The sequence below is a fragment of the Paralichthys olivaceus genome, chromosome 2 (genome assembly GCF_024713975.1).
Source record: "Paralichthys olivaceus isolate ysfri-2021 chromosome 2, ASM2471397v2, whole genome shotgun sequence".
Classification (NCBI taxonomy): Eukaryota; Metazoa; Chordata; class Actinopteri; order Pleuronectiformes; family Paralichthyidae; genus Paralichthys; species Paralichthys olivaceus.
Genome location: NC_091094.1, coordinates 12,159,373 through 12,178,633, shown reverse-complemented (window position 1 = coordinate 12,178,633; position 19,261 = coordinate 12,159,373). Strand labels below are relative to the sequence as shown.

Here is a 19,261-nt window from a genome sequence, read left to right as displayed (position 1 = left end):
CTGTGACGTCTGAGTGGAAGATAAGGCTCGATCTGACTCCTGGAGAGGAAACATCAGGACACCTTCGTGATTTCGCAACTCTCTCACACTTCCTTGTTGAGGGCGCGGCTTCACTTTGTCTGCTCCGAAAATCCCCATCAAGCTGGTGTATGACCACTTAGCTTCCGGTTTTTAACTTTCAAAATAGATCTCTCACTCATCGCATTTAGAAACGTTTTCTGAAAATGAAAAGGTTAATTAAGAAGGAAATCGTATCACGTCTTGTGGTAATTATAAAAACAACATCAACAACACTATAACAAACGAAAAACCGATATGAAAAAAGAAAATATGAAAATAAGCACTCACTCCGGTTGATATAGTACAGAAAAATAACCCTTTAATTAAAGGCATAGGCATCGTAAAGTTATCGGAGAAATGGCATAAGCGTTGGCCTGATATTGACCAACCATGGCCAGTTCAGGGGACTCTTAACCCTGATGTAATTAAAATAATGCAGGTTCTTGTGTCTACATATAAGGCAAACCAAAAGAAAGGGAAAAAAGGGGCAAAACGTAAAGAAAAGAGACAAGTGGAGCTCGGCATTCTCCAGTTGTTTGAAAATGAGGGAAAGAAACTGATAAAAGTCGCAAAGGATAGCAGAGACAGAGGAGCAGAAGAAATAGGACAAAATGCTAAAGAAACAGAAAAACTGATGATAGAAATCAGTGCACCGTTCTCACATACGGATCCAGTGAAGAGACCCCCACCTTATGAGAAGGAGTTGAAGTTCAAGGATGTCTATCCTCAGCTCCCAGTGATCAGTCAGGAAGGAAACTATCGCGTCAGAGATGATGATGACCGAACGATAGAGATGGGAAAAGCGGAAACAAACATAAGAATGTATCCAAAAGTTCAAAAAAGTAAGAGGAAAACAACAAGTATGGAAGCTAAAGGTGGTTTGAGGATGAGAAAGATGGAAACTGAAAGTGATGATGATCAGAGTGACTCGGAGCAGATGATAGGTGGATATGACTCTGAAATCAGATGGATGCTGGCTAGAGCGGAAAAGAGAGGTGATATAACTTGGAGGACAAAGGACTTGGGAGATGCTAGCTCCAATGAGACTGGAAAAGTGAAGATCAACGATTCATTAAGATTATGATCTCTGCTCAAGGACAGGGACAGCCACAAATAGTGCGGATGACACATGAGTCAATCTACAGTGTTAAGGAGAGCTTAGACACTATAAGAGAGGAAATGCTGCAACAAGTTCCAGAATGCTTATGGTCACGACATAGTACTGATATTGGACTTGTGAAGTCAGCCCAACCGACGAAAGTTGAACTCCGACCAGGAGTTAGACCTCCTTGGAAGAACTATAAAGTTTAAATGTATAGTTTCAACTTCACAATCTTATCGTAAGATCCCTGTTTTGTGTTGTTGAATAAGAAATATTATTATAGTGACAGTAATTGTTTTCATCGCCTGCTTGTTTGTTATTTAGCAGCAATTTTTGTTTTCAGGGATCTTGATATTAAGGGGATTTAGGGTAATTAATTATATAAGTGTGGGAATTTTTGGTGCACCCTGAGGTTAGATTTTATCTATCACACAGAACCACCAGAGACTGAGGCATCTGATTGGCCTTACATTTATTCAACGGCTTGACGGCAGCATCATGATGTCAGTCTGGGTGAAGAGACTGATGTAACTGAGATGAGTATTTGTTTTGAAAGTGCTCTCTCTATCATCGCCAAAAAATGCCGCAGAATACTGGACATAATTTTATTTCCTTCTTTTGTTATATTCATTATTTCAAATTCGCTCTCTTTTCTATTTTATTCTCTTTAGACTCTTTTGTGTTCTGCTCCAATTTGAATCGATCCTCCAGGGACGAAGCACTGACAGGTTTCATTTCAGGCCTGTAGTCCCACCATGTGATGAGATGATGAGCTTTAATTTTGAAGCAGGTTGTAACATCCTGTCTCCATTCACGCAGCAGAGGTTGTTGCTGCTGACTTGTGGTTCAGAGTCATTGTAAACTCTGGACCAGTGACTCTCCAGCTCTGTCAGGTGAGTACACAGAGTTGGACCAGAGAGAGAGAGGGCTGTCAGGACAGCAGGAGGTTCGGTCTTGAGAAGAATTCACACTCTGGAACTGTTGGAAACATTTTAAACGACACTCTGACACCTTCACAAAGAGGTAAGCTTTATTTATTCCCATGTTTTTTGGGAGGGGTGTGTGGTTCAGTCCACGTTAACATATGACTCAACAAACTTTGGGTGTTATTCACAAATCATCAGCCCACTTTTACTTTAGTTAACGTGAGATTCAATTTCAACAATAATCTTAAATTAAAAGTTTTCACTTTATAGAGCAGCTTCATATGCAGGATAACTACTGAATTATTTGCATATATTGTTACCCATTGATTTTGCTATCTGTTATAATTATTATTGCATTATTTGCATTATTAGGCGTAATAGTATTTTCCTGTTTATTTGCTGTATGGCTCTGGGGTCCTGAACATAATTGCTCCTCAAGTTGCAGCATGTCATGTCTTGCCCACAGTAGATTTTTTTACTGACACTACACCAACTTTTTTTCCCCACTGGCTTTATCGCCTTTATACTGTCACAGCTGTTCCCCATGTGTGCGAATCAAGTCTCCCCTTTTTTAAAATTGTTGATGCTTCCTGAATAAAACAGTATTCTTTTCCTCTTTCCCCCACTTCCTTATGCTGTATTCCTGTTTAAACAAGCTAAAATATTTGCAGTGTCCCCATCCAGACACTCTGCTGAACGTGGGAATCAAATGTTGCTGCTCCGCCTGTGAAATCTCAACATTCCTCGCCATGTCTCCCCCTCACAGAGCTCCTGACCCAGAATGTTCTCTCTGAGGAAAGTGTCTCACAGGTAGCGGTCGATCCCAGTGGACTGTGACGTGGAGATGGTCACTTGGGCCACCTTGCTGACAGTATGCATATGGATAATACAAACACAGATCGCCTCGGGACAGCACACATGTCCTACCACCCCACGCAGGCTGGTGGATTTCACTGTAAAGTATTCCCTCCCCCACTTCCAAACTGACAAACCTATACAGAACATAGTGGTGCGCTGGGAAGAGCATCAGCCGGATGTGTACGTTGGATCCCAGAATGTCATAGAGGCAGTAAACTATACTATGGATAAATTATGGGAGGTGAGAACTGGACCTGTTGGCAGTCCGGACTGTGAGACCTGTCATGTGTGTGACATCGAAACAGATCCCAAGGATCCAGTGGATACAGACAATGTGGTTCTGCTTCTGGATCCTGCTGAAGTTGTCTTGCCATATTTGTACATTTGTGGGAGCACTCAGCATGGCATCTGTCACTTCATTGATATTCTTGCCCAAAAGCCGGAGCCACAGTGTTTATTCAGAAAAGAGCAAAACTCTCCATCTGATTGTCCTGACTGTTTGGCAAGTCCATTTGGCACCAGAGTCACCATCGTGCCACAGTCGGCCACATTGTTCCTTTTCTTTGTCGCTGCTTCTGTGGATGGCAGAGTGGCACAGCGGTATCCCAGGAGGTCGATATCAGTGGTGAGGCCACTCTCAACTGAGGATGGCTTTCATATGGTGATGAAAGGTCTGACAGTGCTCCCCAGTCTACAGGACTCTTACAGGATTAATTACATCTACAGCTTTTCTACCAAGGAGTTCGTCTACTTTCTGTCCCTGCAGAGAGAAAATCCCTTTAAGGGCGATTCAGCGTTTCAGACTCGACTGGGGCGACTCCCAATATTAATACCTGAGGTGTGGATGTACAGAGAAGTGGTCCTGGAGTGCCGCTTTGAACCCAAACGCAGGAGGAGGAGGAGAGAGAGTTTCAAGGACATAGTGTATAACGGTCTTCAAGCGGCCCACTTTGGGCGGGTGGGAAAGGAGTTGGCCGACGAGCTAGGGGTGGACAGGACAGAGGATATTCTGTATGGGGTGTTCGCAAAGGTGGATGAGCATGGCGAGCCGCAAAAAAACTCAGCCCTGTGTGCTTTTTCTATGAGCAAAGTGAACCATGCGATTGATCTGGGCGTGGAGGCCTGCTGCAAGTCAGGCACAGAGCAGCTGTCCAGAGGCCTCTGCCACTTCCAGCCGTGCGAGAGCTGCCCACATGAAGTGAGTTTCTCTTTTTTATGTGTGTGTGTGTGTGTGTGCTGTCATCAGAGCAGAGCCACAGTGCAAAGGTCCAACTGTGCCCAGACAGGAATTGACAGATACGCGCCCAGACAGAATTGATTGGAACTATAGTTTATGATTAAGCTCAAGGTTTTATATTGTCCTGGGCAACAAGATACGGTACGTCATGAATGACACTGAAGTCGGTATATAGTATAAATCTATAAATCCTGACTGCTGCTGAAATATTGTATGTAACTCTGATGAATGGGTGTGTGGGTGTTTGTGAATGTGTGACCAGGTATTACTGAGACCAAAACCTGTTTACACAGTCATTTTATCAAGTTCCCATAATGTAAATCATTAAAGTTTAAGGTAAAGATAAGTTTTAAGGTCAGGTTAAGTTTATGTCTTTTAGAATATAGGACAAGGTGGTGAATATCCTTTGTACTTTTGAAGACCTTTTTAAACCGAACCCTGTCCTATTTTAGAACCCAGGACAATATGGAGAATATCCCTTGTATGTTCTACCGCACTAATTAATGCCTACCACCAGTAGATTAGGTTTAGGCTTAGGTTCAGGTTGACTTATGGTTATGCAATGTGATCTGAAGTCATTGGGTCACAACAGTGTGTGTGTGTGTGTGTGTGTGGGTATGGGAGAGGTGGATGAGTCAGATGTGTGACCTACACATTGCCACGCCATTTCTCTGCTCTGTTAAGTTTCACAATCAAAAGTTGTTAACTGCTTCCTGCTCATTGTTATCATATCCCTAACTCTAGATTTGATTTGAGATAATTTTTTGAGATTCGCATTTCCAGATAAATCTTACACTTGCTGTTCTTTTTTAATGATTTGATCCTGGTCCCTGGTTCTAACTAATATGCTACCAGAGAAGAAAGGTAAAAGTAAAGTAAAGGAAACACAAAAGTTTAGGGCCTCAAACCTGCTGTGTCCCGTAACTAAAGGTGTGGTCGTTTCCCTGCGTGGAGTTCAGACTGTGTCCTTTGAGCTCTTACAGCCATGTGTGCACCTACAGGAATGTGTGCCAACAAACACAAACTATAAATCCGACTGATAAAAAGAAGGAATTTCATGGGGAGGGACATGTGTTATACCGTGCCTGGTTGTTACGCATTTTATTTCATGAGCAAATAGGAAAAAACGTGAGGGGCGCGGAGGATATCTCGAAACAGTCATAAACTCTTATTCAAGTTTTTTTTTATATATGAATATGTGGGATAAAAAAAAAACTTGGATTCTGCATATACTCAAACACTGAGTGGACATTTAAAATTGTGTTAAACTAACATGGGCCAGTCAGCTAGATTGCTTTAGAGTGGAAGTATGTACCGCAGTTTATCCCATATCTATTTCTGTCTGTTATTTAGCAGGATTCCACAAAAACTACTGGAGGCATGTTTGGGGGACAGATATTTATGAGTGTGGGCCATTTGGTGCAGATTCAAATAAATCTGGATCTAGTGGATTGGGATGTGGCACCACAGGGCACTGTTGGGCGTTGGTGTGCACACTACTAAAGGCAATCCTACTTTGTTTGTTTCTCAGTCTGTTTGTCTGTTAGTTAGCACCATTATTCAAAAACGTCTGGAAGCAATGACGTAAACTTGATGAATGTGTCAGAGAATAACCTATAAAATGTTGGTGCAGTTGCGGATCATGGGCGGATTATTTTGTCTTTCTTGAATACTGCAAGATAAGGTGTTTTAAACATTTTATTTAATTGCTCACAGTATCTCAGAGGGTTGATGAGTTTATGCAGATCCAAATAAAAAGGTTTCATATGGGGTGTAGGTTTTTTTTTCCAGCTGCTGTACGGTATCAAATAGGTCTAGAACTCCGTAACTACCACCAGTGTGTAGCTGAGAAAGGTAATGTAGCCTTGGCCTTTGGGCCTTGGTGGAGGTTTGTCCTTCACTGAGTGACATTCTTGTTTGTTCTATAAATAATAACTGTTTATGAACCAGTGACTAATGCTCTATCAACCTTCTGCACACTACCGTCACATACTGTTTAATGTGTGAAAGAATGAAAACTCCAATGTCTGTAGCTGAAAATCTTCAGTGAGAAACAGGCACCAAGCCAACATACGGAACTGGGGTCACTGCTGTTTTATGACCTTGTGCCTCTCACAGCTCGTTCTAATGAAAGGAGGTGAGGTGGGAGCACTTCCTCTCTGCTTACTCTTTCTCCCCCTCTTTCAGTCCACTCCCGAGGCTTTGCATTTAAATAAGCTGTATCTGCTCAGAAGGAGACCAGAGCTGATGGAGGCAAATACAGGGAGGAGAATGTTGACATTGAAAACTAAAGTATTTGAATTCCTGTTGCTGACTGAGTGCTAACTGGTTTCATCCACTTGCCCAGAGTTCCCAAGGAAAGGACACATGCAACGCCATGCCCACTCTGGTGTCAAGTCCACATTACCGAGTAGACCTATTCAACAGTCAGATGAGAGATGTCCTGTTCACTGCCGTCCTGGTCACCACGATCGGGAATCACACGCTGGGCCATTTTGGTACCTCGGATGGCAGGATCCTGCAGGTGACCAGATGTCTCACAATAAAACAGTGCTGTCATTATTTTACATCATTTCTCTTGCAAGTAAACCTTTTGAAATCCAAAGTTCAAATAAAATATTTGTACATTTTTACTCTCTAGGTGATTCTTAACACATACAAGCCTACTGTTTATGCCAACTATTCTCTGGGAGAGTCTGCAGTATCCAGGACAGCATCTGTGTACCAAAATGATTCGCTTCTTTTTCTCGTTGGAAATAAGGTACATTTTATGTATTGTACTGCCTTTTACCTTTCTCCAAGCATGTTATGTTTTCACCCAGTGCGTTCGTTTGTTGGTTGGCTGGTTGGTTTGATTGTCAGAGCAATTGTGAAAAAACTACTGAACAGACTTCCACAAAACCTGTTGGAAGGATGGAACATGGGCTAGGAAAGATCCCATTCAATTATCCAGAGAAAGAAGGAGATCCAGGATTTATTTTTTTCACTTTCTTTAACATTGTTATGTGGTGGTGATCAGTGTAATAAGAACTACATAAAATGACAGAAACCATCTTTGAGAAAAATTTATTTGATGTGATCTTTTATGACTTTTAGTTTGGTCATTGTACCATCCACTAACATGGAGGAGGCAGGGTTTTTGACCATATATTTTCCAATAAGCCACCAGGGGGCGATCAAGATGATTTGGCTTCACTTTTTGGAGAGATGTCATGTCGTCCATCTTTATTTACAGTCTGTGACATTGATGTAAAAAAATTATGCATGTTTAGGGGACAGAAATTTAGGACTTTGTGTTTAAATGTGATTTAAACATGGTTTCATGCAGGGCATGTAGGGCCTCGGCGGAGGTATGCGCTCTACTGCATGCCATTCTAGTCAAATGACTGTTTTTACTCTTGTAACTCTGGCTTACCCCGCCCTTGTCTTCCTCTCTCCTTCCTCAAGATGTTCCGGGTGCCTTCTGCAGGACCTGGGTGCGTTCACTTTATGACGTGCTCCGAGTGCCTGACGGCTCCGCGTTTCATGAGCTGTGGCTGGTGTTCAGGAATCTGCTCAAGGCAGCATGAGTGTGAATCGCAGTGGAACACAGACACTTGTGCACCAATCATAACAGAGGTAACTGTAACTGATTAAAGCCAATGCATGAAGTTTAAACACGATAGTTCAGGAAGTGACACTGTTCTAATCTGGATGGTAATCCTTCCGTCCGCAGTTTTTCCCTAAAATGGCACCTGTTGGTGGTGAGACAGAAGTGACCTTATGTGGTTGGGAGTTTCAGTCCCCTCAGCGAACGGTCAGCATTAGCAGCAAAACCCACATCGTAACAGTGGGCTCTGGAAACACGTGCACTATCCTGCCTGAAAAGAGCAGCAGTAAAGTGTGAGTAACACAGATATCACTCAGTGCCACACAGTTAATCTTCATATTTACGATTGAAGTTCTGCAGGCTATTAGATACAGTGCAACAAGTTAACATGCTCTAAGTGGTCTTGACTGTTTATCAGCTTTTCTTTTTATTCAAGCGCTGACGCATAAACTAAGCCATTACAGTTTTTCTGGTAAAGATAACAACTGCTGCCATTTTCTTGGCAAAACAATCACAAGACACTTTGTACTGCCCTGAAATTAGAGCATCATCCCTTTCAAACACACGATATCTTAAGTAATATAATTCACAATATTTTAGCAGCTAACGAACACTGTGGTTTATAGACACACAAGAGGAAAACACTTTTTGGGGACGATGCATTTTAAAAGAAAATATATTTTATGTGACTTGATGAGAAAGTTTCTCCACCCATTTTGTCAAGAGCATTAAATCGTTGAAGATACCTGCTTGATGCAATCAGTGAATTTTGCTTCATCTATAGATTGATTAGAGGAGGAACAACAGCATACGTGTTGAAAAAAAGTGGCTTTAAAATCAAAGTCCAATTTTGACTTCTCTCTATAATACAAGTATTCAAAAGAATAATTGTTCCAAGTCTCAGAGGAGAATCAATGAGTGGATGTACACTATTTTTACATTTCAACATGTAAATGTTGTTTGGTAACTGGCCACATTTGCTGCTATTCATTTCTGTCTGGCAAGCTCCTTGCTCACACCCTTTTCATTTTTCATGTCCTTGACACAGGCTAGTATGCAAGATTCAGGAAAATACACCAAACCAGAACCTTAACATCACTCTGAAAGTGCACGAGGGCGAAGTGAAGGACCGATACTCAATCGAAGGCACAGCTGAGTGGCCTGGTTTGTCTTTTGTGGTGAGAGTAACATCTTTTGTGTAATTTGAAACACTTTTTTTTTTTTAAGAGACAGTGCATTACATCTTCTGTAATACTAGCTTTTGGAAGTGACTGTGTTTAATGCAGTGTTAGATTGTGACAGGAAAGTATTTCACCTCTGTCTCTTAAGGAACCAAGCATAATAGAAATCAATCCTGAGTACGGGCCTGAGTTTGGAGGAACAGTGGTGACACTGACGGGCAGATATCTTAACTCAGGGACGCAGAGAGACGTCTTCTTGGATAACAACAAGTGTCACATTCAGAGGTGAGCAAGGCAGATGGTTTTACCTCGATGCTGACTAAACGGTTTGTGACAGACTTTAGAGTGAACTGCTGGGGAGTTGAGCAAGGGTAAGTAGTCGTATTCGAATCCAGAGGTGCGTTACAAAAGAATCAAGGAGCAAACACGAGGAACCAAGAAGTCACAGAATGCACAGATATCTATACCGGTAGCTGTGATCCACACGCTAACTGGGCTCTGGAGGAGGATAACAGAGGACATTTAGGCTAAAAAAATTAGTCAAATCCGATCTCCAAAGTGTTTTCTGGACTCAAACACACCCACCCCTCCATCGGCTTAGTATTATCTAGGAAGTAGATAATGAGTGAATTTTCATTTTTATGTGAACTATTCCTATTCCCGTGTTGTGTTTTTTCTTTCAGTGCTCCTGAAGGAGACGGGCCATTGTGTTCAATCATCTGCCAAACAACAGCTGCAGCAGGTGTCGGGGATGTTCCCGTCAAAGTTGTAATTGACAAGTTTCAAGTGACAACGACAAAGATGTTCTCCTACAAGAAAAACCCTGTTATTTCCTCTGTCCATCCTAACTGCAGTTTCAAAAGGCAGGACGCTGACCACGCTCTGCTCTTGTGAAAAGATTCTGTCTTCACATTATCATAATAACACAAACCGTGATTTTACATGAAGAAGTCAATGATGTTTATTTATTAACCTGCAGAGGCTCCAAGCTGGTGATAGAAGGTCAGAATCTTGACTCCGCTCACAGAACCGTGGTTGAGTACACTCAAGAGAATCCCATTAAATCTCTTCAGCAAGTAAGTTGACTATTTAATTATATTTTTTACAGTCACTTTTATTTTATCTTTGTTGAAGACTTTAGATACATTATTAAATTGCATCAACATGAGCTGCAGAGTAAATGACCATTCATGATCTCATATTCTTGCAAATTTAATTTTAATGGTTGTTGTGATTTCAAACAATGTTTTATTTTCCGACTTCACTCGAGGTCTGCAATGGCACGGCAAATGCTACGCACATGGAATGCTGGGCTCCTGCTTTTGGAGAGGAAATAGCAGAGTCCGACACAGGAGAGATTTTTATTCACATGGATGGTAAAAATAACCTCTGGAAGAGACGCTTCAAGTACCACCCGGATGCTGATGTCATTCCCTTTGAGAACGACGAAAGGAAATTACTTCTGAAGCTGGGAGAAACCGAAGTTTCGCTGCATGTATGTTCACACACGCACTCTCTTTTATTCCCTTTGTATTTATCAAATAACAATTGCCACTTATTTAACATTATAACTGTTTTCCACACATTTAACAGCATAGAAAACTAAACAGTGTGAACTCATGCATGAAGATCACAATGACCATTGGTGGTGTGGACTGCAACGTTCAGGTTCTGTCAAATGAACTGACCTGCAGGATTCCTAAAGGCCTGTTTATTCCCAGTGAGGGGTCACCTGTCAATGTAAGAGACCAGTACACTTTATTATATATCAACTGATAAAAGTATGTATGTAATGTATTGAGCAAAGAGTACTAATCTGTCCCTGCAGGTGTTTGTGAATGGGGAAGCATACAATGTTGGCACAGTGGTGTATGACGACAATAACACAGTAATCGCAGGCATCGTGCTGGGCATCATTGCTGCACTGGTAGTAGGTGCTGGCCTTGCATTAATTGTGATGATCCATATGAAGAAGAAAAAGAGAGGTGAGAAAAAGTCTGCTACTTCTTGTCAATATAATTGTGATTGTGAATGTCCTGTATGCCTATTCTTTACTATGCTCTTTTTATTATTAAACATGCCCAACTGTGACTTATGCCACTGATTTTAAATGTATGTTTTCATAATTTGTTGTTCAGTGATGTTCACTTATCCAATGTGTCCTTCCAGCCGGAATTGAGCATCGTTTATCGACAATGCTTTCACAGGGTCGCTTGGGCAGCAACTCTGATTTCTCACCAACAGGTGACTACAGACGAGGTGTGACCTTTTTTTTTATATCAGGGCACAAATTGACCTGAAAAATAAGGAGTAAACTAAAATGTGGAATGGGCCCTTCCTTGATCCATAATGCATCCTTCTGCCAAGTTTCATAGAAATCTGTCCAACAGCTTTTGCATAACCATGCAGACTAATAGACAAACAAAGACAGAAACATTACCACCTTATTGGAGTAAAATATAGATTGTAATTGCCCCTTTCAGTTGCACCCCTCCTCGTTTTTATACACATTTGTCACATTTGGTATGTTTTCTCTTTACAGTAGATCTGTCCCATCAAACATCGGGTTCAGGAGGAATGGCCTTCCAAGGTTTATTATACGCTGCCAGCTATGATCATCTGTCTGTTCCTTTGGTGCTGCGGGACAGCATCTCAATGGTCAGCCTGACCTCTGATCTCCTGGAGGAGGTCAAAGATGTGCTGATCCCCACTGACATGCTCAGAATCGAGGACAGCCAGATCATTGGCAAAGGTTTGTCTCGTGGCTTTTCTTTCTTTCTCACACTTTGGCACATAGCACTGTCCTTAACAGCCTCTTTTTTTCTTCCATGCAGGCCACTTTGGCACAGTTTATCATGGATACTTGATAGACAGCAAAAAGCAGGAGACCCATTGTGCAGTAAAATCGTTAAACAGTATGTGAATATGTATTTAATAAAGGAAATCAACAATACACAAGCTCTGGGCTGGTGGACTTCTGTATAACGGTACCTCTTTTACAAACAGGGATCACTGACTTGGGCGAGGTGGACCAGTTCCTCAGAGAAGGAATCATAATGAAAGGTTTTCACCACCCGAACATACTGTCTCTGCTGGGCATCATGCTGCCTAAAGAAGGACTCCCCCTGGTGGTGCTCCCATACATGAAACATGGGGATGTGCGTCATTTCATCCGTTCTGAGAAAAGGGTGAATTACGCAATGACAATGACATTTTCTGGAAGGAAAGGGTCATGACTGGCCATATTTGCTTTGTCACTCTGGCTCTTTTTTTTACAACTGCAAACTATGAGCTCTGGTTTAATCAGCTCTTCTGACTGTTTCTTTGCCCTCCACAGAACCCGACAGTGAAAGACCTGATTGGATTTGGGCTCCAGGTTGCCAAGGGGATGGAATATTTAGCACAGAAGAAGTTTGTCCACAGAGACCTGGCTGCACGTAACTGCATGTGAGTGTGAATCACACACTGATTTACTGGCCAATGGCGTGACAATGAAAAAAAGCTTTGACAGGTCAAGAGGAAACCATTTCACCTGACGTTGATAAGTTGATGTGTCACCTGAGCTGTACTGTTAAAGGTGTGGATTATTGAATTGCACCACTGATTTAATACAGTGCTTGACATACAACATATTTTTGCACCTCAGTGTTACCAACCATGCGGTTTGCTCCTGGGCTGGATTGCTAATGTTGGTATTTACACCCAGGTGTACACCATGGTGTAAAGCCAACAATAGTGAAATCATAAATGTAACAAAGTAGATTACCTTGACCATATCTAATTGTGACATTAGGGGTATAGTTTTTTTTTTATAGGTATGTTGGTCCAGTGATGAGCAATGTCACCTCACAGCAAGAAAGTTTTTGGTTCAAATCCTAGTTCAGACTTTCTGTGTGGAGTTTGTGTGTGTGTGTGGGTTGGTTTTATTCGTGTCCTCCAGTTTCCTCCCTCAGTCCAAAGAAAGACAGATTAGGGTTAGGTTACTTGGAGACTCTAAATTTACCTTTGGTGCAACTGTGGTTGTCTCAATACCAGCCCTGTGATACACTGGTGACCTGTCAGGGTGTGCCCAATGTTAGGCTGGGATCGGTTCCAGCTAATCCAGCACTCACGAAGGATAAGCGGAGTAGATAATGGATGGATGGCTGTTTATTACTCGTGCCAAGGAGGTTATCTTTTCACTCCTGCCCATTTGTTGGTTGGTTTGTTTGTTTGTAAGCAAGACTACACAAAAACAACTGAACAGATTTACACAAAACTTGGAGGAAGGAGCGTGTATTGATCAGGGAAACGCCCATAAATGGATTCCAATTTCTTTGACATTGCGCCGTTCTTCAACATTTTCAAAAAATAATACTCATGAATCTGGATGAAATATCTGGCACATTTGGGGAACTGATATCTATGAGTGTGTGAAATGTGTTGCAGCGTGATTGAATATATGGGGACTGTTGGGCCCTGGTGGAGGTATGAGCTCTACTGAGTGCCGTTCTAGTTTGATTTAAATAAACAGGTTATATTATCGTTTGATATTTGGGGAAACACATCTCTTTGCTTTCTTTGAGATAATTTCAGTCGTGCATTTCACCAGTGTATGACAAAACTCTAATGGGATCACTACAGGTCATCTGCACTGATTCTCTAAATGAGTGTGTGTGTAGAACTGCGGATCCTTTCTAACAATCTCTCCTCTCCTCAGGCTGGATGAAACCTTCACAGTGAAGGTGGCAGATTTCGGTATGGCGAGGGACATCTTTGACAAGGAATACTACAGCATTCAAGACCACAAACGGGTGAAGCTGCCAGTGAAGTGGATGGCCATCGAAAGCCTGCAAACGCAGAAGTTCACGATCAAGTCTGATGTGGTGAGTGTACCTGAGCATGCCCACAGAAATATGTTTGAATCTGTAATATATATATCTATAAGACACTGCTTATGTTTCCCAGTGGTCGTATGGCATCTTATTGTGGGAGCTGCTGACAAGAGGTGCTAGCCCATATCCAGAAGTGGACCCATATGACATCACAAACTACTTGTTGAAGGGGCGACGGCTTCCACAGCCCCAGTTTTGCCCTGATACTCTGTGAGAATCACAACAGCACACTAGAAACATCACACAACATAATGACAGGAAGCAATTACTTCAATATCTTGAAATATAAATTCCTTGAAGAGACTCTGCTCTTAGGTTCTTGGTTGTAGTAAGCCCATAACAGCCATCATTCAGTAGTTTACACACCTGCCTAGTGATGCGCTGACTCATTCTCTCATTTATCATTCCACAGTTATTGTATCATGCTGGCATGTTGGGACCCGGAGCCTGAGTGCAGGCCGAGCTTCCACATCCTGGTTACAGAAGTACAACACATCCTGTCCTGTCTTGAAGGAGAGCACTACATAGGTCTGAAGGCTAACTATGTAAACTTGGACCAGCCAAGGCCTTACCCCTCTATGACTGGATCTGTTGATGCAGCAGAGGCTTCAGACTCGGACACAGACGGTCATGCCACCAGCTGAGTGTCTCAAGAGCTCATGAGACCCTCGTGATAGCAACATGATCTTGACTCAAAGTTGGAAAGCTTTCAAGAGGAAGGATATTCTGCCTCGTCCCATTGGTTGTTGAACATGTGCAACCTGAGCATGCAGAGGGTGTGGCTACTGATTTAAGACAATATGGGTACGACAAAGTCAGTTTGGAGCCAAGATGAATTCACACTGGAAGTTCTCCATCTTTGTTAAATTTTTTTTGTCACAAAACAGAGACAATGTGCAGATAGAAGGAAGTGTTTTTACTCTGTTTCAAACATCTGAAGCACAAGTGTGAATGAGACAAAGTGAATGTAACGTGCTTTTTTCAGATTTATAGAAAAGAATCAGGTCGGCTTACATGAGGATATTTTATAAATGTCTATGAATGCTGACTTGTGCTCAGGGTTTAACATTTTTCTTGCTATATGGGGATATAATATGGATTATATCCCTTCATATAGACAATAGATCACAAACTATAATGGTACGGGTGCCTGTGAAATCATCATATTGGATGCAGAACAGCTCCGTTGATATTCAGCAGCTCTGCACCTACTGAATTATACAGTGATATCAACTGTACCTGTCATTATCACTAGAGGGCAACCAACACCTCCTTCTAAAGATCAACTCATGTTGCTGCTGCAGTGACGCTCTGCGCTACAGCTCAACACAAAGGTGTTTCACCAACAACACAACTATATGTACCTGCTGAGCAAATGGGACAAATCCAGTCCTTGAACAAATCAATACATTTCTGCATTTAATCAAAATGATCTCCACAACAAATCAGACAATCCACAGCATTTTAGGATGCATGCACTGATTTTTTTTTAAAACCCAGACTAATTATGCAGTGTGGTTTAACCAAATAATTTTTTTGTGTTGACCAGTTACAAAGAATATGGTTGCACGAAACTGTCTTTTTCTACATAAATATGGTTTACTGCTCATAGCACAACAGAAATGTCTACCTGGACTTGTTTTTTCTAACATCACCCTGAATATATAAAAATATGCAGGTGCTGCAGATGGGCTATGTTCCACCTACATAACATTTTATTCTTGACTTTTTTTTAAATCTGGTGTTCAGGTTATAAAAACTGCAGTTAACAAGGGGAAGAGAGGGCACAGGAGTTCTTCATGAAAGCAGCTAATAAAAGCTGCTGAAAAAATGATGCTATGCAATGACACAGGTCTGAGGCAGCACAGCTCCAGTTCTCTGCCAGGTGGATGATAGGAAAAATACACAGTTAGAGGTCCGGATATTTCAGCTCAGACTAAAAACTGCATGTTTCTACCCAATCTGTGTATCTAGCATTTTTTAACATAGTCTTTAAATGTTTCTGAATCCAAAAAAATATTATCTGTTGCATTCAGATTTTAAAAAGGTACTGGTTGTGTTCAGATGGAGGTTTGGGATTTGAATACGAGGTGATGATGGTGGAACAGGAAATGATGGTTATTTTTTGCTCTACACAATCTTCACACAAGGGATTTAGTTTTATTTAAGACTAAGAGAAGCCAACACACGTAAATGGTTACTGGTCAGTTGAAGATCTGGTTACAACTGATCGATTATTATTTATCGACTGCACATGATGAAGAGGAGGAAGGGTTAGATGAGGAATACGCATAATGAGGTTTACATGAACTCACAATGGTGAAAAGACACAACGTGTTCCCATTAGCCTAAAAACAAGTTCTCTAACTGCTATGTTTTGACCATGAATGTTAACTCTTGTTTTGATTTATTTTATTTTTTAGGGTTATTGTTTTTTTTCTGTCCTGGTTCTGATTTCAACACGGACAATGTTGTATGAGATTACTTCCAGGCTGAAACAAAAATACTATAATACTGTAAATGTAAAGTATATTGCTAAGGGAGAAATTAAGTGTGCTCAAGTGTGGGAGATTTTGTGCAAAGTAACACGTGTGTGGCAGGTTTCTTTTTTTAAATGATCAAAATATTAAACGATTGTCGAATGAAACACTTTGAAAATCAGACCTTAGGCTCTGCACAGCTCAAAGGGGGAGTCTGCAGTTTATTAATCATTGTACTGTAATAGAGCCGGGGAATGGGAGGGGGCACATTCAGTGTAGAAACTGGAAACCCAAGCAAAAATACAGGTTGAGAAAACCCTGGATGATACCAGCATTATTTTCTCAGACTTAAAATTAAGCCTCCAGAGCCACAGGATACATTACACAATTGTTTGATTGGGTAGCACTGGTCAGTTTGTTCTGAAACAGTACAGTCAACAGTTCATTTGTTCATGACGAACAAATTGCCTTTCAGTAAAATTTCCATTTGAAGAAGTTGTTTCCATAGGGGTAAATAAATATTTCATAACTACCAATGAATCAATGAAACGTCCATAGCACCATAGAGAGAGAGAGAGAGAGAGAGATGGGGTGAGCGAGAGCCCCATCCCAACCCAGTAGCGCAGTGAGGGGAAATAGCTGCACTGAGCTGCAGACCCCTAAAGTGTCTGGTCTAAAATTCCTTTTGTTGTCTTCCAGTGTATATATTTATAAATATTTTACACTTTCATTTCACACTGCCCTGCTTTTGAAGCAGTTCTTGGTTGGAATCTGTGAAACTGCAAATATCATACAGCAGCTGTTGTGTGATCCATGACAAACTGGACGAGGGGAAAAGAAACTAGCCAGTCTTGGTGAACTGTTTTCTGCTAAGACACTTATACAAATGTGGTCCCAACAGATGGGAGAGCACAAAAAAATCAATGTCATCGCCAAAGTTTGAAACTAAAGCAACTTAAACAAACCATGTCTCTTTTTTCCAGCCAGGAAAATATAGATGGATCGCTGCTTCTAAAGTGCCAAATGTGACTGCTGCCAATTTGGCTTATCTTAAGGTTGAGCTGAGTGAGCTGTCAAATGTTTATACTTATGCAAGTTGAAAATATATGAGACCAAATAAACCCAACATTTGCAGTAAATACATTCTTTGAGGGTCACAGGGGGAGCAGGAGCCAAGCTGACCATGGGTGAGAGGCTGACGTATTGAGACAAACAACTATTCACCCTTACATTCACACCTCAGTCAAGTCTAAACTAATATGGAAACCCACACAAACACAAGGAGAACATGCATAACCTGCAGAAAGACTCCAGACCCGGGATTCGAACCTGGAACCGTCTTGCTGTAACACAGAGATCTCTGCAAGGTGCTCTTTACCATGTTTCATTCACCTGTGACTTCATAAAAATCTCTTTGTGAGCTCTGGGTCTCTGTTGTATTTCACGCCATCAGATCTCAGTTCTGCAATGCACCACTCGGTATAAAATGGCCTGAGGAGTAAGAAAGAAGAAAAAACACACACTTGCTTTATTCACTGTTGTCGAACCTTTCCTTGCAGGTGTTTTTAACCGGGCTGTGTTTGCATTACGAGGTTTTTCAGCAGTGCTCAAGGTCTCAGGTTTTCAAAATGGTGGTGAGAGACAGTCTGCAGAGGGAGACGAGGAAAGAAAATCTGAGAATGCAATAAATACAAAAAATGCATATTTGATGCACGTAGTCTGGTTTTCCTCTCATATCTAAAGACCCCTAAATGTATCGACAAAAGAACTTGACATAATTCTATTCATTCTATTGTTTTTATTTTATTTTAGACAAATTCAACCCTTTAACATAATTAGTTACAAATGGCCAATCACCATTTTCTTAAGTAATGGACTGAATGCTTCCCACTTTAAAAACCTAACTCCCTGTGCAAATATCTTGCAAGTAAGTTTGTAGCCTTTCTCATACTTTTGTTCACTGCCATCCTTGAGCTTGTGTACCATCAGTAAATACCTGAATAGCGAGGCAGTCTTCCTTCCTTCCTCCCCTGCTCTTCTCCATTGTTGCATCGCATTCAGAGCTGGGAGGTCACAGATGGAGAGAACTCTTATGTTGTGAGCGTCTCCACAGATGGGATTACATTGAAAGGCAAACACAAATTTGCAGAGCAATTAAAGCACCTCGAAATACAAGGCCAGTTCAGGCACATAGCTAACTGTACTTGATAAGAGTGTTTCATCATCCAGTTCGTTATCAATGTGCCAGGGTGTTTCATGGCTTAAGAATTCGCACTCTGCTGCTGTAAAGATTCATGTTATAAACAAATTGTATTTAATGTTATTAATATAACTGCACAAATGTAATGCGAATATCTTCAGACTATATACGTTGACCCTCTCATACTGTGTATCATTACTGCAGTTTTTCATGTACTGACTTACACTTCTGCATTAATAATGAAACAGATTTCGTCAACACTCATCCATATTAATTTTTTCATACTGTGATGTAGCAGCAACTGTGCATGTAACCACAGAAATGTATATTTGCACAGAATAGTGGTTGAGACATTATGTTCTTGATGTATAAAACAACTGAAACTGTAAATATATACTATTCATGCCTCAGTGGTTCAGATGTGTAGGTTGCTGCATTGTAGGTAAACTTTGTTGTCTCAACTATATTTCCGTGGATCAAATAAATATAGTTATTCAGTTATTGTATACTTTTCCTATTTGTTCCTCAACGTATATAATTGACTACTTTACATAACATATATTGTTATTGTAAAAGATACAGCAACCAGTCATGTTTATATCCAAGAACTATATGCAAACCAATCTGCATAACATGTGAAATGAGATTAAAATGCCTTTTTCCTTCCTTATTTTATTTAGTTTTATTTTATTTGTCGTTTTCTTCCTTTTTTTCTTTACTATTTGATTTTTTTTTCTTTTGACATAGCTCTACA

General features: G+C 41.0%; 1 protein-coding gene across 5 annotated transcripts; it reads left to right on the top strand.

Moving 5' to 3' along the window:
- The first annotated feature begins 2,010 nt into the window (after nt 1-2,010).
- On the top strand, nt 2,011-17,271 carry LOC109638614 (macrophage-stimulating protein receptor-like). 5 transcript variants are annotated; one of them, XM_020101675.2, is made up of 21 exons: nt 2,011-2,185; nt 2,855-4,144; nt 6,531-6,707; nt 6,825-6,944; nt 7,631-7,801; nt 7,899-8,065; nt 8,821-8,950; nt 9,102-9,238; nt 9,637-9,816; nt 9,933-10,029; nt 10,224-10,448; nt 10,547-10,693; nt 10,782-10,938; nt 11,123-11,212; nt 11,496-11,705; nt 11,788-11,868; nt 11,960-12,141; nt 12,291-12,400; nt 13,653-13,818; nt 13,901-14,037; nt 14,240-17,271. In XM_020101675.2, exons 2-21 carry the CDS (start codon nt 2,933-2,935, stop codon nt 14,469-14,471), a joined length of 4,128 nt encoding a protein of 1,375 aa, XP_019957234.2. In that variant the 5' UTR covers nt 2,011-2,185; nt 2,855-2,932; the 3' UTR covers nt 14,472-17,271. The 5 variants fall into 5 exon arrangements, with proteins under 5 accessions (XP_019957234.2, XP_069392316.1, XP_069392308.1 ...); XM_069536215.1 differs by having other exon boundaries at nt 2,029-2,185; nt 11,499-11,705; XM_069536207.1 differs by having other exon boundaries at nt 2,031-2,185; nt 2,773-4,144.
- The last annotated feature ends 1,990 nt before the right edge of the window (nt 17,272-19,261 follow it).